Genomic DNA, 26110 nt, shown 5'->3' with positions numbered 1-26110 from the left:
GCTTAGACGCAATATCTGATAGAGAAATTGTCCCGGGCAATCGAGAGGCACGGTAAATCAAAAAGCCACATGTTATTTATCATATCAAATACTGTGATTGTGTGAGACGTGTTACACGTGAACATGAAACTTGAAATAGCCGTGTTACGACTGTGGTCGTAGTTTTTGTATTCTGTGTTTGTGTGTGTGTGGATTTGTGTTTTCTGTCAATTTTCTATGTAAATAGGAATGTGACATTCCCGGGTGGGGATTGGTCCACTCGTTTCGGTCGGGGACGGTGATTGGCCAAGGCCAGAATAAAAGGAGTCAAGATGGACACCGTGGCAGCCAGCACTTCCATCCTCCTCTCCCAACAAGCCACACGTGTTTTATGTCCTGTATGTGTAGTTTGGAAGTTCCTGTTCAAATAGTAGGGGTGGACTGCCATTTCAGTTTGTATTGTTTCCTCCTGTTTTTCATTAGAAAGGGAGCTGATTTAATTGTCATTTGTTTTCTTAGGTTAGAGTCTTTTGATTCAGATAGGGACGTTTTGTTTGTTAGTTTGGCCTGGGTCCACCCTGAAGCCTACCTTAGTTGCTGTGATAATTGTTTGTGTAAATAAATCTTGTAAATCATTTAAAAGGGAACAACACATGTGCTAGTGGCTACTTGGGAGTTGGGGAAAAGGGGTGTTTTCATGTTGCGTCCTAGGCCCCTAGAATGGGGCGTGACAGCCGCGCTTTCGATGCTTTGACTATTAGCGGCTTGTGCATTTCGGTCGGGGAGCATGCATTTATAATAAAATTTATAATTTAATGAGATGTTTAGGAGTAGGCCTACTGTGTGTGTGTGTTTGTGTGTGTCAGATTACAGGGATGTGTAAGTCCTGGTAAATGACCAGGCGCTCAAATAGCTCTTGTAGTTGCATTAAATACATCCAAGCTGCAACGTACTATTTGTACCTCATTTGGCTTCCTCAAAAAAAATCCCCACGCCACGCCAGTGGACAGTTCAGGTAAAGCAAAAGGCAAGGAACACCGAGAACACGGGTGACGCAGGTAACACAGGCAACACCGGGAACACACAGGAAAGAACTCACCACAAACTAAAATGATCCGACAAGGAACAAAGGAAAGACAAGGGCTTAAATACTAAACACACACAGGGCACGCAACGAGTAACAGCTGAAACACATTAGGGGAGGGAGCAGTAATCACACAGGAGGGAAACTTGACCGGACATGGGAGAAACAAGACGGAGATACCAAAGTAAAACAGGTAACACACCAAAACAAGACGGGAAACAGACAGACCATGACAGTACCCCCCCCCCCCCCCCCCCCCCCTCAAGGGTCGACTACCAGGCGACCCACGACATGCAAAAAAAGAAAGTCAAACCCAAATAGGGTGGATGGAGGGAAGCCAGGAGGAGGGAACAAAAAAAAAAATGGACTGGGGTAGAGCACGGGATGACCGGGTGGCCGGGGAACTGGAGTGGGGGGGCAACGGAGGGGTGTCAGGCGAACGGCCAGAAAGATGCACCAGGGCATGGCAGGGAGCTTCAGGCGGACAGCCTGGGGGGCAAGCAGAGGCCTGCAGCGGCGAAGACGAGGTAGAGGGCGGGCCCCTTCTGGAAGGCGGGACCCCTCTGGAAGACGAGGTAGAGGGCGGACCACTTCTGGAAGGTTTAGAAGGTGGCACCCCTCTGGAAGGAGTAGGGTTTAGGAACCGGACAGGGCTCGGGGACCGGAGTCAGCTCAGGGGCTGGAGAGAAATGTTGAACCGGATGGCACTCCACACTCACCACCCCCGCTCTGATAGTCCGTAAAGCACCCTCCAACCCGGGCCTTGAAGCGACAGCGCTGCACGTACGCCCCCAACACAGCCTCCAACAAAAAGAGCGTCTGCTGGATCCAATGATGGTGGATCATTCTGTCACGGTTAGCGGGTGGCAGGCAGGCAGGTAGGACCCAATAGCAGACAGTTCAGGTAAAGGATCATTTATTAACGCAAAAGGAAAGGAACAACGAGAACACAGGTGACGCAGGTAACACAGGGAACACCGGGAACACAGGTAACACACAGGACACAACTCACCACAAACTACAATGATCCAACAAGGAACAAAGGAAAGACAAGGCCTTAAATACTAAACACAGGGCACTTAACAGCAGGAACACATTAGGGGACTTCGATTTGGCATGTAGCCATTACTAATAATAATACCAATACTCTTTGGCTGGGATGATGAGGTATCAGACAATCAAGTCATTTTAGCCTGAATACATAGGTAAGAAGCACCAGAGCAGGCTGCTAGTACCATGGACAGTATCAGAACGCTAACCTATTGAACTAAATGGATGTGGTAGGCTACACCACGGGATGCATCTGCAGACCACTGGCACATAAATAAAGGTAAGACGCGATATTTATTGCTTAAGATTTGCTGGTGCTGTGAAGAGGTCTTTTGTGTTTTTTGCACTCAAGTGGTCGGCTGTTTTAACTTGCAATTGATAGTCGGTGGAGTCAGTCTCTTGTTGACACAAAGGGACTTTTGGTCATTCTTGCTTTGCTTGAATTCTGGAATAATTTTGGGGAGTGCATGAGTTTTGGTCAGAATGCCTGATGTAGGCTAGTTTTGATGGAATACGTGTTGTGAATTGAGAACAGCCAGCTCCTGATGTGATACAGCGTTCAGCTGTACAACAAATATTTTTTTCTTTTTCAATCTTGACAACTTTTGTAGTGCTCTGTGTAGCCACACGTTTGGCCCTTCTGGACTTAAACACGCAGTTAAATTCCTCTCCTAGCTCCTCTTGTTTATGTTGGTAGCTTAGCCATATCATGTCACGTTGTCAACATTGGATACATGGAGCAGAACATAGCGGGTCATATGTCCGATGCTTTTAGGAAACGTTTTCTTCATAAAACGTGCCAGACAGTTTTTGTATAAATTGTATTCCCTAGTAATAAGCTACATGGGTATGCCGTCTTTCAGAACCTTTCATTACCGGCACTTAAGAGAGAAAAAAGAGTGCATCCTCATTGTACCCAGCACTTCTGAAAATGTACTTCCGAATGCGTCTCCGTCCCCAGCACATTTCAAACCATGCCCGTACTAAAGAAACCCGGCCTGGATCCCGATTCCCCTAACAACTACCGCCACATCTCCAATCTACCTTTTCTGTCTAAAATCCTGGAACGTGTTGTTGCCAAACAACTCATCCCCTACCTTGATTCGAAGCGATATCAGTCATTAAAGATATCCACCAAAGTCGCCACTACAACTACTACAACTTCTTGTTTGGTTTGAGTTCATTGAGTTGTTGCACTTAATGTTGGGCCACTGTTTTTCAGTTTTTTGACTTCATTGAATGATGATGAATGTGAGCCCTTTGCACTGATAAAAATACTGACCATTCATGTGGCTGTTTGAGCATGGAACACATGAAATGAATGTATGTTGGTTCAATTAACATACCGTACATAGGTTATGATTCTGGATGATTTTTTAGGTAGTGGCCACCCCCAAAATGCACCAGAAAACAGGAAATCATATCTACCAAATTCAAAATTGTGTAGCTTCTCTCAGCTCACGTTTAGTTGAAGTGTGCAGTCATGTGGCCCTCTGATGGTTATGATGAAAAATGTGGCCCTCTTTATCATGAAAGTTGCCCATCCCTGCTGTAGATGCTCGAGGGTCATTCTCTGTCAACTCAACCAGTTTTGAAGCTTCAGATTTTGATAGGATATCATTTTAAAGATGGTCCCCTGGTGCTGTGCTGATTGTGGTTAGGAGAGGAGAGGTGCAACTGAATGTGAAAGGATGATAAATCACTCAATAGACCTCTGAACAATTTGTCCCCCTCACTTCTGAAATGTTGGCTGCGTCCTGGCACTAAAATACCTACTTACGTTTCAGACACGACTGAACAAGACGTACGTTAAACAGTATATATTTTTTAATAAGAAAAAACGTGAATGCAGATCCACCAGGGATGACGATAACATCAAATATATAGTTCTGTGTCATTTCGGGTACATTTATTCATCACACCTAATCAAGATACCTTTGATGAGATGTTTGTGTTATTAAAAACCTAAGGCCGCTTCCGGACTGTTGCACGAATCCTAGCACAATAAGTTAGCATGGCGCTGCTATTGATTAGCCGGTTTAAAAGTAGCCTATTTACACTCTGCTAGCTGACAGTCGAGCTAGCTTGGTACTAGCATCATCCTACACACCCAAATACCGTTTGTGTTACAAAATAGATCGGTTTTAAATACCGAACTCGACACAAATGAAAGATAAAAGTATGCAGAAATCCATTTGACCCGACAAATGCGAAATGAAACCGAAGAAAAATAAAGTTATTAAGAACCGCAACGCACCAACAGTGTACCCCCAGATAGAAATAACTACTCCATACATCATGCTTATTAACGGGTTCCACACAGACAGAACAAATGTACACCAGTTTCACCCAGATTACCCGAAAATATTTTCCTGATTATCAATAAATTTATCTGGATATTCTAATTGAGTGGGCCATTTCAACTAATTTATTTATTTAACAATGTTTTTTCAACCTTTGCCGAAAAACGTAACTCATATTTATTCATTCCAATAAACTCCCGGTAACAGCGTCATCCTTTCATACCCAAGATGTATTTTGTTTACATCGGAGGATGACCTGGCACAAAAGGTTTGTTGCAAAACAACTTATACGTTTAGGGTAGTGTCTGTGCCAACGTAAGGATTGTCATTTAGTTTTGGCCGACGTTTCTCCCGATGGTCAATCATTTTGGCATTCCCACGGTAATCTCCAAGGGCGACGTAAACACCACAACCTGATATGAACAGAACCCATGAGTTACCACGCCGAAACCGCCGTTCGCCGACGATTTCGAGGTTTCAGATACAAGTGCGTGTCGGCGAAGTGTCGTCGTCGTGGGCGACGATGTCTCAGTCATCGGCGGCGGCGACGGGGTCCTCCTGCGCGGCCCCCCCCCCCCTCCTCCTCCTCCTCCTCCTCCTCTTCCTCGTTGGCCTGGGACTCCTCCTCCATGATGGGCACGATGAGGTTGTCCTTGGACATCAGGTTGTACTTCATGACGAAGCGCGTGAAGCGGTGGCACAGGAACGTCTCGTTCTGAGGAGGAACGTTTTAGTAAAGTTAGTGATCCCATGGTTATCTTGTTAATGTACATGTACGTTTACATTGAGGGGGTTTATCAGACGCTTTGATCCAGAACGTCTTACAATCAGTCCATTTGTCAGAAGGAAGAAACAACGATATACCTCTGTGGGTACAGTGAGGATGTTCATAGAACCAAGTGCCAGCACTAACCATCACTAGGTTAACCCATTCCCCGTAGACAACACAGATAGCTAGGGTAAGATGGTTCACTATGCCAAGTACTGTATTCAAGTGCCAGGACATACAATGCACTAGGGCTGTCAAAATTGCTCAAAAATGACATTCGAATGTTTGTTTGGAAAAAAATCACGAATTCGAAATATTCGAATATCGCGTTTTTGGATACATTTCGAATGAATATTCGAACTTCGAATATGTTCGCCGTCTCGTTGAGAGTGCTGGTGGGCCGCGGCTTCCTGCTGGGCATTTCCTTGCTTTAAAACGAGGGACATCGCGAACAGACAGAGGCTCATTCACAAAGCAGTTAGGCGCTTGTACCGCGGGAGTGTTTTTTCACATTCAAATATTATGAGGGACATCGCGAACAAACAGAGGCTCACTCACAAAGCAGATAGGCGCTTGTGTAACCGAGCGTTGGCACTTAGATATTTATATGACAAGAATGACACAAGCGTGGAAGGGAAAATAGTCTCGTTTACTTAGTACATATCAGAAGTCACCCAGTCACAGCGTGAGAGCTGGAATACCTATATCCAAGTACGGAAACCCCGAGGGGATAAAATACATTCGCTCTTCACAATACTAGTCTGTTACACTTGTACCGCGGGAGTGTTTTTTTCACATTCGAATATTATGAGGGACATCGCGAACAGACAGAGGCTCATTCACAAAGCAGATAGAGGCGCTTGTACCGCGGGAGAGTTTTTTCACATTCGAATACTAATTTTCACGTTCGAATTCGCGTTGTTGGATACATTTCGAACGAATATTCGAACTTCGAATATTCGTTGACAGCCCTACAATGCACAGTGCACACTAAGGTACACACAGACACACACACACACTATATTGGGTTCAGAGCCCCCGTCTGTACCTCGTAGGCGTCGAAGATCTCCCGGTGGTGGAAGTAAGCGTGGGAGAATATCCGGTAGATTCTCCGACACACGGAGCCCAGCTTGGCTACTGAAGACTCCTTGATGCTCACCCTGCCAAAGAATGAGCGTTAGGTTTTAGGGCTGGATTAGACCTGCCGTAGCACCAAGCGTTGCTGCAGCATTACGCGGCCAGAACACATGATAGAGGAGGTCTCCACTTGGGGCATCCACAGTTACATCAGATACGGAAATCCTGCAAAAGCACGAGGATCGCTTTCTCATGTAGATAAAAAAAAATGGAGACGCTGGTGAGGAAGAACTGATCATTTTACTACTGTTAAAGGACAAATCCGGTGTAAAATGGATCTGGGATATGTTTAGGATAATAACGAGTTGGAATGTTCGTTTGGGAGCAAAAAGCGCGTATAGACGCATTCTTAGGTTGGCTGTTTTTAGCCAATTCTACCAAAACGCAATAAACGATAGGGGCATGTGTTATGGTATACGCTATTTTTAACCACTTAAAAGGCTCCAAGGGTCTTAACATATAAAACGAGGCATTGATAACTTTGTGTAAGTGTACAGATTGTTTATTAAAAAGGACATTTTATACACACAATACCATCAGTAGTTCACCCGTCGACCCCATCTTGTTTTTAAGACTCGATAAGTAGATTGGCGAACACAGAGATTGCGTGTGGTTGAAGGATGGCACAATCTGTGTTCGTCAATCTACTTATCGAGTCTTAAATACAAGATGGCGTCGATGGGTGAACTACTGATGGTATTGTGTATAAAATGTCCTTTTTATAAACAATAAAGTTGATTACGTTTTGGTAGAATCGGCTAAAAACAGCCAACTGAAGAATGCGTCTATAAGTGCTTTTTTGCTCCAAAACGAACATTCCAACTCGTTATCATACCAAACCTATCCCAAAACCATTTTACACCGGATTTACCCTTTAAGACGGCGACAGAAAGATGAATGGAATGAGTGCTTTGGTGGTCGCTCACACTAAACCACGCTTTGGGCGTGCATGAACCATGAACCAACCTGTCGGCGGCAGGCTGTAAACAGTGCCGCGCTACGAGGGACGTATTAATCGTGCAACTCAACGAATCGATGACCAAATTCGTTGCCAACGCTTTTAGCAATCGACATTCAGACACACATTCAGACACACATTTAGACCACATTCACTCAATCACCCATTCAGACACACATTCACCCATTCAGACACAGATTCCCCCCCCCCCCCCCGACGGCGGAGTCGCCCCTCAGGGTGACAGCCAGCTGGTCAGGAGCAGTCAGGGTGGGGCGTCTCGCTCAGGGACACCTCCACACTCAGTGAGGGGGAGCCGGGGCTGTGATTACCTGCTAGGGAAGTACTTGTTGCTGTTCAGGAGGCAGGCTGCGCCGTCCAGAGTATGTCTGGTGTAGTCGATGGCTGGGCACTGGGGGGGGGGATACAATGGTACGCAAATGTTTAGATAAATGACTTTAAATGACTCAAGATGTCCACTGTGAAGGACATCATAAGGGGTACCTCTTTTGGGGGAGAAACACACACACAAAACCGCAAACACAGAGAAACACACACACACACACAGACACACAAAACCGCAAACACACAGAGAGAAACACACACACAGACATGCACACACAAAAACGCAAACACACAGAGAAACACACACACAGACACACAAAACCGCAAACACACAGAGAAACACACACACAGACACACAAAACCGCAAACACACAGAGAAACACACAGACACACAGACAGACACGCAAAACTGCAAACACAGAGAAACACACACACAGACACAAGACCGCAAACACACACACACACAAAACCGCAAACACACAGAGAAACACACACACTCTCACAAACAGACAGACACACTCTCACACAGACTTCAGAATAGACCCTAACCCTCATTAATCTAAAGGTGGTGGAGGCATCTTCAGGGTACTAAGGGGTACCTCTTTGGGGGCCATCATTAATCTAAGGTGGTGGAGGCCTCTTCAGGGCACTAAGGGGTACCTCTTTGGGGGCCATCATTAATCTAAGGTGGTGGAGGCCTCTTCAGGGCACTAAGGGGTACCTCTTTGGGGGCCATCATTAATCTAAGGTGGTGGAGGCCTCTTCAGGGCACTAAGGGGTACCTCTTTGGGGGCCATCATTAATCTAAAGGTGGTGGAGGCCTCTTCAGGGCACTAAGGGGTACCTCTTTGGGGGCCATCATTAATCTAAAGGTGGTTTGTGAGGCCTCTTCAGGGCACTAAGGGGTACCTCTTTGGGGGTCATCATTAATCTAAAGGTGGTGGAGGCCTCTTCAGGGCACTAAGGGGTACCTCTTTGGGGGTCATCATTAATCTAAAGGTGGTGGAGGCCTCTTCAGGGCACTAAGGGGTACCTCTTTGGGGGTCTTGTGCGCCGCGCAGAGGAAGATCCACTGCTCCGTGGCGGTCATCTGGGTGCACGTGTCTGGGTGGCACTCCCCCTGGTGGCCAGAGAGAGAACAGCGCGTCAGAATGAGCTCCTCCATGTTAGCGTTGGGTCCGGGGTCTGCTCCACCTGGAGACCTTTCAATGCCATCGTCTCCTTCCCCATACCGCCGGCTGTACTTCAGTACTCTGCCGATACATATATACATATATGCCAGAACAAATAGACTCAGAAACAGCTTCTTTCCTAAAGCTGTCACCATACTGAACTCAGTTCTGCACTGATGTTTTTTTGTCTGTTGGTAGTCTTTACGGTGTATTTAAGTTTTACTGTGTATTTAAATTTTTTATTTATTTATTTTATTTATATTATACATTGCTTTTGTAATTATTATATATTTATATTCGATTACATGTGTGCATGTATGGAGCTGCTCATTGAATTTCGTTGTACTTGTACAATGACAATAAAGCTTTCTATTCTATACCGAGCACATACCGCTACAGAATAGACCATTTTCTTTCCAGAACTAGATCAATTCTATTTATAATCTTTAATTTGAATAATACTTTTGCATTCTTTTAGTTGCGTTTGGTGTTTGGTCGGAGATGTTTCCCATTCTGACCATCCGTGCCCGACCGCTAACGAACGCAGCGTCATTTATTAAATGAGCTAGTCATATGATGGGAGCATAGCTCGCCCCTACCCGCTGCTGTTTCATAATGCAGTATCAGAGGTAATGCCGATACTGTGTGTGGTCGCCAAACAACTCTACCCACGGTGTAATCGGTAGGACATTGATCAGCATCATCAGGTTGGAATTGTGGAAACACAGACTTTCATCTTACTACTATAATAGCAGGCCTGTCGCACCAGTTACTCAAGTTACTCAAGCAGACTGCAGCCCACACACACAGCACGCGCGAACGCATACATACACCGCAAGCACGCACATACACACCGCATACACACACTGCACACACACGCACATGCGCACGAATACACACACACACCGCACGTCAAGACAAAGGCAACGACACATACACGGAAGCGCACACACCAGCCTATCAACACAGAAGTGACGTGATTCTTAAAAAGGGACAGTGTCCCTATAACACAGAACGAAAAAACGTCAATGAGACAGTATGCTGAATTATGTCTATAGAGTCCATCACAAGACTACACTTTGTTGCTCAAATGTAATATTAGGGCACACTCACACTAGGCCATCTGTACCGTGCCCAAGTCCGTTTGACACCTCTGAGCCCCTAAAGTCTAGATCGTTTGCCTAGTGTGAGCACGCCAACCGTACTCGAGTACAGTTCAAATCTGTGGCCTGAGCACACTTCGGCTACTGAGCCGACACACGCACGGCTACGCAACCTGAGCTGGATGACGTGTAGTCCATGCGACCCTTCTACCCCGCATGCAAGAATAAGTCTGAGTGTAGGCTACAAACGCAATTAACTATTTACAAGTGCAAAATCATATTCTTTATTTTGCTTCACATGATCAGCAGCTCGAGGAACTGTACTCAGGCCAAGTTGAGATTGCCTAGTGTGAGCCCAGGCCAGCGCATGGGGGGGGGGGGGGGGGCAATCGTTCTTGAGCACGGAACAGATGTGAAATGGACTTGGGCACAGTACAGAAGGCCTGGTGTGAGTGCGCCCTAACTCTCCTGAATATACTACCCCGAGGTAGTATTTTTCTGTAGGAAATGTGAATTACCTTGTATGTGAATGAGGAGAAAGTCTCACACCACTTCAGTGGGCGTGTTGTTGACGCTTCTGTATGTCATTGAGTGGCCCCCTGAATGATAATCAGCCTGTTGCCTTTTGTTCACTGAATGGTTCAAAAATATTTAAATGTTGGCACTGCTTTTAAGAGTCATTTGTGGTGAACGAATGTTATACGTTGTAACATTATAGGCAAAATGTTATTATATTATGCGCTCAGAAATGTGTTACATCATCGACTGGGCTTTCCAAATTATTGCTATGGTTTTAATTACAACTAGGGGTCTAGCGTGTGCGAAAACTCTAGTCATAATACTAATAATAATAAATGTTATTTATAAGGCACATTACAGCAAACAAATGATCTCAAAGTGCTACATTGCACAAGAGGAAAGGGCAGAAACTAGGGATGTCCCGATCCCCGGATCGGATCGGGCCCGATACTGGGTTTTTAAGGTAGATCGGGATCGGCCGATCTCATTCAATTTCATGGCCGATACATATTTATCTATCCATATTTTTTCTATATATATATATATATATATGTGTGGAAATTGCGTTGAATGAGAGATATCATTTCGCACGTTGAGCACACATTTGTGTGACTCGTTTATTGAGTTAGAGAAACCAGGAAATCAAAACGTGCTGCAAGTAAACGAATCCTGCATCGGGCTGTGACGTCATGAGACGCTCGTAATCCTTAAAGGGACAGTGGAAAGAACAACACATAACAAAATACTGTAGGTGAATTATGTCACACACGCACACGCACACACACACACGCACACACACACACACACACACACACACACACTAGTGGTGGGCCGTTGTCGGCGTTGACGCGAAACTATTTTCAAACACTTCCTTGTTCGGACCCATCACGTGACTGAACTAACCAATCAGAAGCTAGAATTAAGACTGAGGTAAACGTGAGGGAATCAGAGAGGCAGATTCAACAGAATATCCTGACTGTGTTAAATATGTAAATATGTAAGTAATAATTGTGTGACATAAATATGTAAATGATTAACTGACTAAACATTGTAAGTACATTTCTAGAAAAATTAACTCCAATATAAATTATATTAATTTATTCTACAACTTTCAAATATTTAACTTCTAAACCTTACATTATTATGGATTATTACACGGCTCTTCTCAATGCTGGCTGAACAAACTATCCCAAGTTCAGAGAATCCTCTACACTACTGGCGGGCACATGCTACACAGCGACCCGCACTGGCTGATACAGCCACAAAGTTTCTTTGTGCACCTTGTACATCAGTGGACAGTGAGAGACTGTTTAGTGCAGTGCGAATGTCCTTGATGAGAAAAGGAACCGGTTGTCAGCCGAGATGGTGCAGATGTTGGTTTTCATTAAGCAAAACCTGCACTGAACTGAAGAAGTCAGTGCAGTAGATTAAGATGGAGGAAATAAGAAGCTCTATTACACTATTATTACCCACCCACATTGTAAAAAATAATAAGCTTACTTGAAAAAAGGGTGGAAACTTGTTGCCTCAAATAAGTTAAGTAACCAAAACTTTACTTAATGTTATGTTTACAAGTAATGCTTATGTTATGTTATGTTAACGTGAGAGAATAAAAGCTATTGAGCGCAGCTTGGATGCCTGTCTATTTCTTAATGTACAGGAAATTAAATGTTGTTTGTCAACACAAAAAGTGATAACGGAAATCAGTATCGAAAATCCAGTATCGGGAAATATCGGGATCGGATCGGGAGCAACATGAAAATATCGGAATCGGATCGGGAGCTAAAAAATGAGATCGGGACATCTCTAGCTGAAACATCATGAAAACTAAAGGCAGAGAGAGGCTGCATATACCAAAACAAAAACCTGGGCACAGAGAGGCTACATAAACGAGAATAAGGTTTAAAATAGCAGTTTAGCCAAAGGCTTTCCTAAAAGCCTTTATTTATATAAACCGCAGTCTGTGGTGCTCTTAGATGGTCGGGTCGCCCATATGTACAACATACAAACATCAAACTGAAGTGTACCTGTAGTTTGACCGCCAGTCCATTAAGCTCCAAGCAGAACTGCCTGAAAACACAAACGTTTTATGGTTACAGTATGTTGTCGTTTTGTCACGATAAAGCCTCAGGTTTTCACAAAGGAGTCCACAGGCATTTGAAGCACCTCTCGACATTTCTACTGGGATTCAGGGACAGATTTGCACAAGCAAGTATTCAGGGATTTTCGTACAGTGAAACAAATACCAAATAAGGAGGAACAATCACAAATGAATGCAGGCTTTCATGAATCGGAAGGTGAATACTACTGTGTCGTAAGTTGTGGACTAGTCAATTGATCAGTTAACTGGTTATAGACCAGTTTTGTGAATGGGGTTTTGTTTGGTAAAGCATAAAATATATATGAGTTAATCAAATGGCCATTCACTCATAACAATGCAACTTTTTGCCCTTTTATACAATCAATAAATAGATCCATGAATTAACGTATAGAATAAAAATAAGCTTTCTCAGATCAAGTGGGGATTACCTACCGTTTAATTACTTCAGCAGCCCAATGTGGACTGAAAATAAATAATACAATTATATTTTTTATTAGTGCTGCTGTCAGTTTAACGTGCTATTAACGGCGTTAACGCAAACCAATTTTAACAGCGTTAATTTTTTTATCGCCCGACTAACGCTCTTTTTGCTTGGCAAACAATGTTGTTTTTTCACCTGCTGTCTAGCAACAACTAGTCACGTTAGAAAAACTACAACACCAAACCGGATCTAGCTACAGAGGCAACAAAATAACAAGCACGCCGCAAAAACTTGTTGGGGCAAAAGCAAGGATGCGGAGCGGATGTTTGTGTTTGTGTGTCACTCTGTTCGAGAGTTCAATGCGGAGTGAGAGGTTGCGGGAGCACAGCTCAGGCTGCCGGACGGCGCTGCAAGGAACTTTTATAAACGCAATATTGTTATCCCGCAGTAATCAGCCCGACCGCGCCGAAATGTTAACGGCCCACCGGGAATACTCCCGATTACCACTCCGCCACTCTCTCTCTCTGTGTCTGTGTCTGTGTCTGTGTGTGTGTGTGTGTGTGTGTGTGTGTGTGTGTGTGTGTGTGTGTGAAATTAACACCCGCCACCCGCCATTTGCGGGTGGATTTGTATGGTGGCGGGTGAATTGTGTCACTTCACCCGCCACTGTGTCGGGTAATACTTTCCAGTCAGGTCCGTTCAGATTTGCCTATTTAAAACATTCGTTATACGGCGCTGCACAGTTCCACAACCATTATTGTCAACATCCGGCCCCCTTCTTCTTCTACGCCTCTTCTGCTGAACTGCGACTGTCAACATCCTGGATAATATACCAGTAACATGGCTCTCAAGTCCACGCATTCGACGTGAGACACACGCAATTCATCCCATGCACACGCTCACACGCTATCCTGGAAATTACCAGGATAGCGCCCACCAATTTGGGCTGCTATTTAACATGTAGGAATCAACACTTTTAAAAAATGTGTGTTGGAATTTCAAAATCGTCCGGGATTTTATTAAAGCCTCATACATGTTCAAATTGAATTTTGCGTTGCGTTTCTCTGGGTCGTTCACAAACTAGTTAGGCTACGCCCTCCCCTACTCAGTTCTGTTCGCTTTGCATTGGTGGAAGTGAGTAGGGGGAGTGGTTATGTAGAGCCTTCAGATTGGACGGTTTGACTTACTCAGTTACCGTCGTGTTTTGTTTTTATTTTTTTAACAATTTTTCATTATTGTTTTATAGGCAAAACAATAATGACAAAAATTAACAAATTTCTCCTACAGGGGATTGATAACATTCTATCTGTTGAACAGAAAAACACTTAGTCATACTTTACACACTTTGCCACAGCATTGGCCTACTGAATGCCACCGATATGTTTTCAGCATTGGACTGAATGCCTCATAAATATATATAATTATGTTTTTGCACGTTTGCAACGTTTAAAAGTTCAAGGTATAAAGTTCAAATATATGCCTCTACTTGTATTGCTTAAGCCAATAGCCTTTTGAGGCAGTGTTTTTTCTGAATATTAGTGTTAAGGGCCAATAATGCTTACTATCATACGTTAGTCACCCCGTCTGTGGACACATTTCTATGCAGTCACATGTAAACATAAAAAAACAAATGTTCCTATTGACTTATGATGGTGTAGCCATGCATGTTGTTTTATTGTTAATATGTAGGGATGTCCGATATTGGCTTTTTTGCCGATATCCGATATGCGATATTGTCCAACTCTAAATTTTCGATTCCGATATCAGCCGATACCGATGTCGATATTTGGGTTATTTTTCCTCAAACCTAATTTAGGTAACATTACATATCTCCTGTTGTGGAATTAACACAACATGCTTAATGTTATTGTGATGCCCCACTGGATGCATTCTTGAATGCAACAAGGCTTTCCAAATGTTAACATTGTCTGTGCAAAATAAGAAAAATATTTCAACTTAATTTAAGGGAAAAGTGCCATGTTTTTTTGTTTTTTTTTAATGTTCTCAGACAACAGTTTGGATTACTCTCCCTGAGATAATCTTGACAATGCCCACAACAAATAGGGCAAACTTGACTTCACAAATGATAAAACATTGTACCTGAACAACTATGTGCAACATAGCAGTATGTTTCTTTAACTAAAACTCAATAACCTTAATTGAATAAATGCACAAATATGAGTCAATTACAATGTGCACTGCACAATTTTGAAAACATTTATTTGAGCTATAAATAAATTAAAAAAAAAAAAAAAAAAAAAAAAATCGGTTTTAAGGCAAAAAAAATCCGATACCGATATTGACAGATATTACATTTTTATGCTAATATCGGGCCGATAATATCGGTGGGCCGATAATATCGGACATCTCTATTAATATGTCAATTTGTTTTTTACTGAAAAACTTTGTATAGATGAATTATCCCCAAACTTGTCATCGTAACACCTTTGACATAAACATGACTTAACATGGCAGATACCTGTGTATTGTTTATCATATGCGGTAAGATTGTAACATTTTCAACTCAGTTCCTTGGTAGCACCTACTTACAGTAAGAATCAGTTCTGATGGAAAAAATGATGTGTATGAAAAACACTTTTCTGATCTATTGTTACTGTTATATTGTTTAAAATGTACGCATATATTAAAAAAAATATATAGCGTATAAAAAGTGGCTGGTAAAAAAGATGAGTGGCTGGTAGATTTTTAAATCTACCTGCCACAGTGGCTGGTGGGCAAAAAAGTTAATTTCCATCTCGCGTGTGTGTGTGTGTGTGTGTGTGTGTGTGTGTGTGTGTGTGTGTGTGTGTGTGTGTGTGTGTGTGTGTGTGTGTGTGTGTGTGTGTGTGTGTGTGTGTGTGGGTGGATCGAAACCCGGTTCCATCAAGGACCCGGTTCCACTTTTTCAAAACCCGAAAATCATTAACGTTTGGGCTAATCGATACCACTAATTTTTTATTTTTTTTTGTCCCGTATGTCCTGTAACGTAATGTTGTGTCCCTCGAGTCGCGTCACGGCAAACATGTATTACAAGTAAAACAAGTGAAGTCTGGCGGTTAACTTTGCGAAGATGGCTGAAAAGGGCGAAAATCATTTATTGTAAAGGGGGGAACACAACCTCAATGGCCGAGCACATTAGCATTGGGCATGAAATAAAGGCCAAATGCAGTACCTTCGACTGTCTCCTCCGTCTCCTGTCGCACCACAGAGGGGCCTGTCTTAATCATCCCCTCAAAGTACGAACGGTAATCGCACACACAGACATTGTCGCTATAGTCCCGTCAGTTAAAAATAGTAATCCAATCGTGAAAACGGTGTTGTAATCGGTAGCATACCAGCTAGTTATCTTAAAAAGTAAATAAAGTTTCAGATGTGCTGCGTGATGTGTTGAGGTTGGCTCAGTAAAACGACGGTTATCATGATGCGTTCAAATGTAACAGAGAAACGGTAAATTGAGCTTTTGGTGAGAAACATGAGTAATACTGTATTACTCATGTTTTTGTATTACTAATACAATTGTATAGTGCTCTAATCATTTTAGTATATATAATTAAAACTACTGATGTCAATATTCATTAAGAATTACATATTTAATTTAAAATACAATTATTTATTTCCTAAATATTTTCCTCATCACTAAAAACACGTCGTATTTCCACCAATTAATAGAAAAGTATCGATAAAGACTCGGATCGTTAAGGAGGATCGAAAATGGTATCGATATCAATAAATATTAATGATCCGTGTGTGTGTGTGTGTGTGTGTGTGTGTGTGTGTGTGTGTGTGTGTGTGTGTGTGTGTGTGTGTGTGTGTGTGTGTGTGTGTGTGTGTGTGTGTGTGTGTGTGTGCGTGCGTGCGTGCGTGCGTGCGTGCGTGCGTGCGTGCGTGCGTGCGTGCGTGCGTGCGTGTGCGCGTGTGCGCGCGTCAGGGCAGTGATGTTGTCACAGGTGGCGAGTTGGGTGGGTCCCTGAGAAATTCAATGGGTCCCGACTCCCCAGTTTAAAAAATGTGTTTCTTTTTTATTATTATTCTATTTCTTAAATTAAATTAATAGTGTTAAACTCCTTGATGGTAGATGGTGGTATGATATGGTTATAATAAACGGATATATTAATGTATGTTCAACAGCACGTCCCCTAAACGTTACAACATAATCGACACGAATGAGCACAGCATCGAGCAGTGGAAACGTGGGTTTATTTACTATGAAGTTCGTATTTTTAATTGTTGAAATGAAATCAGCGGTGACGAGCTAGTTGTTTTGGTAGCGGCTAAATTAGCATGTTGCGATACTTTGTACAGGGGATCACGTCTACGCCGAGTAGATGCGCAGAGGGTTGAAACAGCGCTTGTCCGGTCTGCTCACAAGAAGGTTTCTTTGGCCAGTTACTGTGTGTAACACGAGTTGTTTAATGTTCACAATGTATCGTTTTTCATGGGGAAAATGAGATGCGTCCCCGGGACGCATGGATAGTGAGTTTAGTGCGTCCTTTCAGATTTTAATTCATCAGGGACGCAGGACGCGTACCTAGCAACATCACTGCAGGGGTTAAAATAAACCTTTTTTCCCCACCGTTTTACATTTTGAGTTGTTGCCTACTGATAATATATTAAAACACAATACATTATTTCACTGAAATAATATATTTATTTCCAGATGACAAGCAACACCCTCAGTCGCAGAACTGTGGTCTACGTGACCACAGTTTTGCGCCTGTGGTCGCAGAGCAGCAGGCTCTCGCTCTGCTTGCCGCTCAAGCAGCGCGAGACTGCCTAATATGCCATCTTATTAGGGCTGAACGATTTTAAGAAAAAATTGAAATTGCGATTTTTCTGGTAGATTGCGGTTTCGATTTCAACCACGATTTATTTTCTTTAAATCAAGTTTCAGTATAAATTAATATAACCAATGAATTCCATTAAGGTAATGCAATAATGAAAACTGCTGGCAACAGATTTCAAATGCAAGACTGTTTATTCAAGTACCTAAGAAACAACAACCAAAAAAGTCAAATAAAAAGGGAGCCCTCTTTCTTAAGTAAACTTGCTTCAATGGCTCATCAGCATCAAAATAATTGCACTTTTGTAAAATAAAAAATAAAAAATAAAAAAAAATTAAAAATTAAAAAAAAACGCAGCTTTGACGATCCCAAAATCGTAATGCTTGAGATCGCGATTTTCGGTCGAAAACGATAGATCGTTCAGCCCAACATCTTATGCACGCCTTTTTCGCCGCACGGTCCGCACGTTTACACTGCCCGAGGTAAATTGCCTGCTTGAGCTAGAACCCCAATTGACCCTCCCGGACACTGCACACATTGGTGGTTTATTGGGTTTCATTCTGATGTAAATGCGACGGTTCCGCGGTTCAAAGGGGGGTGCTTGGGTAGAGGTGATGATGCGCTGTCTCCAAAGAGACAACGTAGCATCTCATCATTAGCAGTTCTAACTGAAAAGAAAGGAATCCGCGAGCTGCTGATCATGTAAGAGAAGGTGCAGTCGCATTAAATGCAGTCGCATTAAAAAAAGACGTTGAAAGATGCGATCTACGAGAGAGACCAGAGTTACTTGTAAATAGTTAATCGCGCTTGTAGCCTACACTCAAGAGACGTGAATGCATGCTGGTGTCTTCATTCATAAAAACATTCGGGAGCAGAGTCTCCCATACATAGAACAATGTGTGAGCAGCGCCACAAAATCAACACCGAGCGCCAAAAATTGATTATGATCTTTTATTTTTTTTAAGCGATTTTGAAATATAAATATCGTTCCGTTCATTCATCTCCGCGTAGCACTCTATCTCCCTGTCACTCTTTCACACTCAGAGACAAGTGCGCACACAGAGACAAGCGCGCATACATGCCAATGGTGCGCGGGTACACTACCACTTATTGGATGAACCTGCGTATCATACATGCACTTACAGCGGAATCGCCCGCTCCTCTCAATGCGCCTACAAAGGCAAACCCGAAGCAGTGGGATATATATGGGATAATGCATAGAACGCCGGTAATTATCGGGAAAAAATAAGCCCAGACAGGGTGAAAATTGCTACGCCCTGAATGAGCTTATTTTCAATCATGACTGGCGATGTTCTCTACATTATCCCACTTATGAAACGGCTACTTGCCAAAACGAAAAAATAACTTCACATGGTGTGTCTTTTTTACAATTTATTTGATACCAGCATTCGTAGTGTTGATCAGCAGAGAAATAGTCCGCCAAAGACGATGACGTCGCTGAGCAACCGAAGACGCTGGGGTTGAAAAGTTACCGGTACTTGCGGAGTGATACCAAAGACGTCATTAGAGGCGAAAAATCTGTTGTTTTCCTTGACAGCGGCCAATTATACTCATGATTATACTTTGCAACAGTGAATTATCAAATATAATTCACCGCCCGAAGTTGTGAAGGGCCCATGCAAGTGAACGGAGCGTTCCATGGCATCGAGAAGACCCGTGTAATAATTGCGATTAATGTGAAATGCTATGTATATATATATAAATATTAGAGCTGTCAGTTAAACGCTTTATTAACGGCGTTAACGCAAACTAAATTTAACGGCGTTCAATTTTTTATTTTAACGGCGTTATTTATTTTTTATTAAAAAAAAACAAAAAAACATTTTGGCTCAAAACTAAGAAGCAGTAGCCTGACTGCTATGTTCAAATTACATTTGTTCAAAGCAGTCGTTTAATTGCACTATAGGCTCTTTTTTTGTATCGTCCTGTTTTGATCAGTATATGCCAATGTTGTTATCAATAAAAAATCATTTGCACAAGGCAAGCCGATGCACTTCACCATGTTGATAAGAGAATTAAAATGAGAAGAATTATGGGACAAAAAAATCAAGGGATATTTAGCATAGAAAAATAATTTGCGATTAATCGTGAGTTAACTATGAAATTAATGCGATTAATCACGATTAAATATTTTAATCGCTTGACAGCTCTAATAAATATATATATATGAAATTTATATATATGACGGTGTTAGACCCCCAGGCCGTTCTGCCGGCGATTTTAATTCGCTCTGCAGCAGAGGCTGGAGATCGGGAGGTCTCCCGGTGGGCCGGTCCACTTTGAAAATGATTCAGAGGTCTAGACTCCGTGCGCAGCCCCGCCTTCTCCAGTGAACCAAGAAAGCCCGCGCCATGACGAACGGGGGATTTTACCCCCTCTGACTCACAACACAACAAGAACTCTGAACAACACAAACGCGAGCGCGCCAGCCAATTGAACGAAGCGCAGTCCTTTTTCCATTCAATAAGAATTTTCCACCGACCGCAAACACGTTCTGGTTCGCAGAAAGTGTTGAAAACTTAAACAAAAAAATTTAGTCAGTGCCCACAAAATTCTCTTCGTCTCGAGGTCGACCCGAGAGAGAATAAAAATCCTCCCGATGACAATTAATTACGTCCCCGGGACAACGGGACGTGGTTAATTTGAATCCCTGGTGTAGGCGTTAGTCGAGAGCCTGGTAATGTGTATACGCCTACGTACGGTAGGAATATTCATAGTGGTTTAAATAATAAATGTTATAGTATTTCCTGTCTTTGCTGAGCAAGAGTTTTGTTCGAAAGTTCAGTGATTGACACAAATTAAAGCCCGGGCTATTGAAGTTTTACGGTAGGCCTACCGCTGTCATGCACCTACCCGATGTCAAGTGGACCGGGTTGAATTCACAGCGGGTCTCTCTTCTGACTGTCCTTTTCAACACTCTCTGATCTCACTTAAAGGCTAGCAGCACGAAATCAAGGGATATTTAGAATAGAAAATAATGTGTGATTAATCGCGAGTTAACTATGATGAACTACGATTCAATATTTTAATGGCCTGACGGCACTCATTTTTATATTTGGCATGCGTTTGTGCTCTCCCTCCGTACCTGAGGTGTTCGTACTTCCACACCCCCTCATCCTGGCCCTCCGGCGGCTCCAGGATCTTGTCGATGTTGGCACAGTCCGACCGGATGTTCTGCTGTATGTACTGGGAGGCAAACAGAGTCTGAGCGACCTAGCATAGCGGGAGAGGTGCTGGAATGCAGCCCTTTATGTTGCATGTTATGCCTTAAGCTAATATTGTGTGTTTGTACATCCTAGCACTTAATGTACACACTTATTGTATGTTATACGTCCTCGCACTTAATGCACACACTTATGTATGTTTTTAATTCCTGGCACTTAATGGTTGGGTATGGGATTTGCGAAACGCCAACAGAAAATACACAACATAGTTAGCTAGCTCCAGTAGCTACCGCAGGATAACAACCAACAGAAGCTTGCTCTGGGTCACGAGCTTTGAGTATGTGCACGAAGGGGTCGCGCGGGGGGAGGGGGAGTGCAGTATGACCGTTTGATTGACGTACTTACTGTCCAATGCAACTCGGTGGTTCTGGAAATCATTGGCTGGAGTTTTTCGAGCCCTGCCGGTTCCACAGATGATTGACTTGTTTAATGTTCATGTCAGTACTTCTAACTCAGTGGCTGTAAGTGGGTTATGATAAGGATTTCAAGTAATTTTGCAAAAATAGCCAAAAAAGAGAATTCCATACCCAACCTTTAATGTATGCACTTATTGTATGTTTGTACGTCCGGTCACTTAAAAACAGTACTTAGCGTGGTAGCATCTTATCCTAGCTGTCTTTGTTGTATACGGGGAAAGGGTTAACCTAGTGATGGTTAGTGCTTGGCACCTGGTTCTATGAACATCCTTACTGTACCCACAGAGATATATCGTTGTTTCTCTTTCTTCTGACAAATGGACTTATTGTAAGACGCTCTGGATAAAAGCGTCTGATAAACAGTGTAAATGTAAACGTTAATGTATGTTGCATGTCATGCACTATTGGATGCATGGGTGTGGAGGAAGGGTGATGTTTAGGGTGATGTTTAGGGTGGTGTTAAGGGTGGAGTTTATGGTGCTGGTTACCTGCTGCACAGCCAGGGTGCTGTCCATGTCTTCAAAGGACTCCTCCGGCCAGTTGTAGAAGTCCTGAAACCGGGGACAACAGAGCAGTGAGCGAACGCATCCTCCCAACCCACAACCAGGGGGTCACCTAGTTAACTAAACAACTAGTGATCCCATAGTTAGCTAGTGATCCCAGTGTTTCCCCCACGTTCACACAGCAGCGGTGCGCCGCCGCTGCTGAATTTTCTCCGCCACTGCAATAAAAATCCTGCTCCTAATTCTTTTTTTTTTTTACGTAGCTCCTTTTAGAAAATGTACAGCGCCGCGCATAATGTCAATTGCGCAGCACGCAGCACATCGTCACGTAACCAACATCAAAGAAGAAAAATACACAGCGAGTATGGCAGTTGTTGGCAGTAGGCTACCCTACACGGTTGCAAAGTTACATTGATTCTAGCAGTAGCGAGTGAAGCGGAAGATCGAAGAAAGAAGGAAAGAGAGAGACAGACAGAGAGAGAGAGAGAGAGAGAGAGAGAGACAGACAGACAGACAGAGAGAAAGTAAGTTGCTAAAATGTGTCGCAACATGACCACCAGTGTTAAAAACCCTCTGAGCCCAATCATTTTATTGTATCGATAAACCGCAACCTCAGTGCCGTTTTTCCTCTAGTATTGTGTGTGTGTGTGTGTAGGCCTATGTGTGTGTGTGCGTTAGGGCCCGACCGATATTGATTTTTGAGTGCCGATGCCGATTATTTTCAGAGAAAAATTACGATTACGATTTAATCGGCCGATTAAAAAAAAAAAAAAAAAGCATATAAAACATAGTTTTTGATACCTTAAATATACTTTAAACACTTTTGATGAATATGTGAATTGAATGCAGAACCTTTTAGTGTTTTAGAATACATTTACAGTCAAAAATGAGTGTAATGTAAAATGTAAAATAACTAACTAACTCCCAATGTGCTGCGCTCGTGAGCAGTGACTAACACGTGCGTGCTGAGCAGTATGGTCTCACCGTTAGAGACTACAGTATAACAAATTACCATGGCCTGGGACCTAAAGAAAAACAGGCACAACATGCTCAAACAACGCGTCTTGTGTTCATTGGTGAGGTGAGCGCGCAGCTGCCTGAGCGAGCGTGCTTTCATGTTGTACGGTAAAATTCAATCTCCTCTTTTTTACTCCAGCTAAAGTTGTTAGTTAGCTAGGCGAGTAGGAGTGCAATCTGCAGGATACTAAGCGCAATAACATTTCTAAAAAAAAAATATAAAAAAAAATCGGTTGTAATCGGCGTCTTTTTGGCAGATGCAGATTATTTTCAAAAAGGCTATAATCGGCCGATTAAATCGGCAGGCCGATGAATCGGTCGGGCCCTAGGTGTTGTCGCTCTTTTTGGGATCACTCATAGCCTTTACAGGAGCTTATATCCAGTCAGGAATTTATAGCCTAGGTATTTTCGGGAACTTTGAAAAATGAATCCATACCGTTAGATCCGATGTTGTTCTTTATTGCCATATAAAATCTGTTTTCATCGCGTATTTTAGTTAGGGATTTATGCTAATCGCCTGTAAGCATGTGGTCATTAGCATAAATGCAGGGAAAAAACCTAAGGACATTTTTGAACAAAGTGTCTTATGTAAAAAAACAGTCATGCTTTGGGCATAGCAACCATGTTTAGTGTTTAAGCATTAGGCAAAAATCTGTAAATAAATTGTGCAAATTATATTTGCGTTGTGGCATTTTTTGTGTGAATATTACTATACAAAAATATAAAAATCTGTAAATGAAGACACAAAAGGCAAAGTTACAACACCATTAATCCCATCTACAGTAATACACAGGACTGTTTGAATAGGATTTAAGTGCATATTCTCCTCTCAAAGTGCACCAGATTCATGCATTCCAATGTAAAGGGTACAAAAACATTTCGCCCCCCCGGACCCCCCTAGAGGGTTTCGGGGACCACACCACCGCTGCTGAAAAAAATCCTCCGGGAAACACTGGATCCCATAGTCTGTTAGTGATCCCATAGTTAGTTGGTGATCCCATAGTTTGTTGGTGATCCCATAGTTAGTTGGTGATCCCATAGTCAGCTAGTGATCCCATAGTCAGCTAGTGCTCCCACAGTTAGATAGTGATCCCACAGTTAGATAGTGATCCCATAGTTAGTTAGTGATCCCATAGTTAGTCAGTGATCCCATAGTTAGTCAGTGATCCCATAGTCAGCAAGTGATCCCATAGTCAGCTAGTGATCCCACAGTTAGTTAGTGATCCCAGTTAGATAGTGATCCCATAGTTAGATAGTGATCCCATAGTTAGTTGGTGATCCCATAGTTAGTTGGTGATCCCATAGTCAGCTAGTGATCCCATAGTCAGCTAGTGCTCCCACAGTTAGATAGTGATCCCACAGTTAGATAGTGATCCCATAGTTAGTTCGTGATCCCATAGTTAGTTAGTGATCCCATAGTTAGTCAGTGATCCCATAGTTAGTCAGTGTTCCCATAGTCAGCTAGTGATCCCATAGTCAGCTAGTGATCCCACAGTTAGTTAGTGATCCCATAGTTAGATAGTGATCCCATAGTTAGTTGGTGATCCCATAGTTAGTTGGTGATCCCATAGTTAGTTGGTGATCCCATAGTTAGTTGGTGATCCCACAGTTAGTTGGTGATCCCATAGTCAGCTAGTGATCCCATAGTCAGCTAGTGATCCCATAGTCAGCTAGTGATCCCATAGTTAGCTAGTGATCCTATGGTCAGCTAGTGATCCCATAGTCAGCTAGTGCTCCCACAGTTAGATAGTGATCCCACAGTTAGATAGTGATCCCATAGTTAGATAGTGATCCCATAGTTAGTTGGTGATCCCATAGTTAGTTGGTGATCCCATAGTTAGTTGGTGATCCCATAGTTAGTTGGTGATCCCACAGTTAGTTGGTGATCCCATAGTCAGCTAGTGATCCCATAGTCAGCTAGTGATCCCATAGTCAGCTAGTGAACCCATAGTCAGCTAGTGATCCAATAGTCAGCTAGTGATCCCATAGTTAGTTATTGATCCCATAGTCAGCTAGTGATCCCATAGTTAGTTAGTGATCCCATAGTTAGCTAGTGATCCTATGGTCGGCTAGTGATCCCATAGTCAGCTAGTGCTCCCACAGTTAGATAGTGATCCCACAGTTAGATAGTGATCCCATAGTTAGTTTGTGATCCCATAGTTAGTTAGTGATCCCATAGTTAGTCAGTGATCCCATAGTTAGTCAGTGATCCCATAGTTAGTCAGTGTTCCCATAGTCAGCTAGTGATCCCATAGTCAGCTAGTGATCCCACAGTTAGTTAGTGATCCCATAGTTAGATAGTGATCCCATAGTTAGTTGGTGATCCCATAGTTAGTTGGTGATCCCATAGTTAGTTGGTGATCCCATAGTTAGTTGGTGATCCCACAGTTAGTTGGTGATCCCATAGTCAGCTAGTGATCCCATAGTCAGCTAGTGATCCCATTGTCAGCTAGTGCACCCATAGTCAGCTAGTGATCCAATAGTCAGCTAGTGATCCCATAGTTAGTTATTGATCCCATAGTCAGCTAGTGATCCCATAGTTAGCTAGTGATCCCATAGTTAGTTAGTGATCCCATAGTTAGCTAGTGATCCTATGGTCAGCTAGTGATCCCATAGTCAGCTAGTGATCCCATAGTTAGTTAGAGATCCCATAGTTAGATAGTGATCCCATAGTTAGCCGGTTTGCCTCAGTGGCTACTGGCTAGCGTTGTGCTAGTCTGGGGAATCAGCTGTCACCTGATGACAGCTGCACGGCTAAAGAGCTAGCTGGAGCTTACGTGTTTATCTGAGGAGAACTGACCATGTACGGTTATATTGATTCAATAGTACGTTTTGGGGTAGTTTTGCGCGATAAATAATAGGTTTTCATTTCGAAAAACGGGTCTCAAGTGGAGGTCGTGTGTAACTTCAGGCTAGCACCGTTAGCATAAGAGCCAAGTCAACGGGATCCATGCCTCAGAACCCCGTTTACCCCCGGCCGCCACAGAGTTTAAACAACGGATTGTACCGGGTCTAGAGTGTCCCTCAAGCGGGGGTACTGGTCCCATTACCGTGGCTTTGGTCCCCGGTCGGTTCCTCCTCAGGACTGCGGTTAGCTCCGCCATGACCATGTCTCCAGTCCAGAGGTAATATCGCGAGACTGGGGGATTATCACGCTTCCTGGTTCCGGTGGCGGGATTTGTCTTCGTTGTGCATGAACACTTCCGGCGC

The 26110-nt window shown here is 43.1% G+C and overlaps 1 protein-coding gene across 1 annotated transcript; it reads right to left on the bottom strand.

Moving 5' to 3' along the window:
• Window positions 1-3918: 3918 nt before the first annotated feature.
• LOC115547169 (MOB-like protein phocein) lies at window positions 3919-26099 on the bottom strand. The gene is made up of 8 exons (XM_030361146.1): window positions 25951-26099; window positions 21869-21931; window positions 20826-20926; window positions 12444-12486; window positions 8656-8742; window positions 7610-7689; window positions 6234-6345; window positions 3919-5131 (listed from the first exon to the last, which is right to left on the bottom strand). Exons 1-8 carry the CDS (start codon window positions 26008-26010, stop codon window positions 4949-4951), a joined length of 729 nt encoding a protein of 242 aa, XP_030217006.1. The 5' UTR covers window positions 26011-26099; the 3' UTR covers window positions 3919-4948.
• Window positions 26100-26110: the final 11 nt, after the last annotated feature.

The sequence above is a fragment of the Gadus morhua genome, chromosome 7 (assembly GCF_902167405.1).
Source record: "Gadus morhua chromosome 7, gadMor3.0, whole genome shotgun sequence".
NCBI lineage: Eukaryota > Metazoa > Chordata > Actinopteri > Gadiformes > Gadidae > Gadus > Gadus morhua.
The sequence above is the reverse complement of the archived record's forward strand: the minus strand, read 5'-3'. Positions and strand labels throughout refer to the sequence as shown.

Bases quoted from the DNA above. Each gene is read 5' to 3' on its own strand.
- LOC115547169 (XM_030361146.1), bottom strand. From the start codon at position 26,010: ATGGTCATGGCGGAGCTAACCGCAGTCCTGAGGAGGAACCGACCGGGG. The intron at 21,932-25,950 runs GTAATGGGACCA...CCCCGGTTTCAG, and splicing joins GACCGGGGACCAAAGCCACG to GACTTCTACAACTGGCCGGA. The intron at 7,690-8,655 runs GTACCCCTTAGT...CCCCCCCCCCAG, and splicing joins CGCACAAGACCCCCAAAGAG to TGCCCAGCCATCGACTACAC.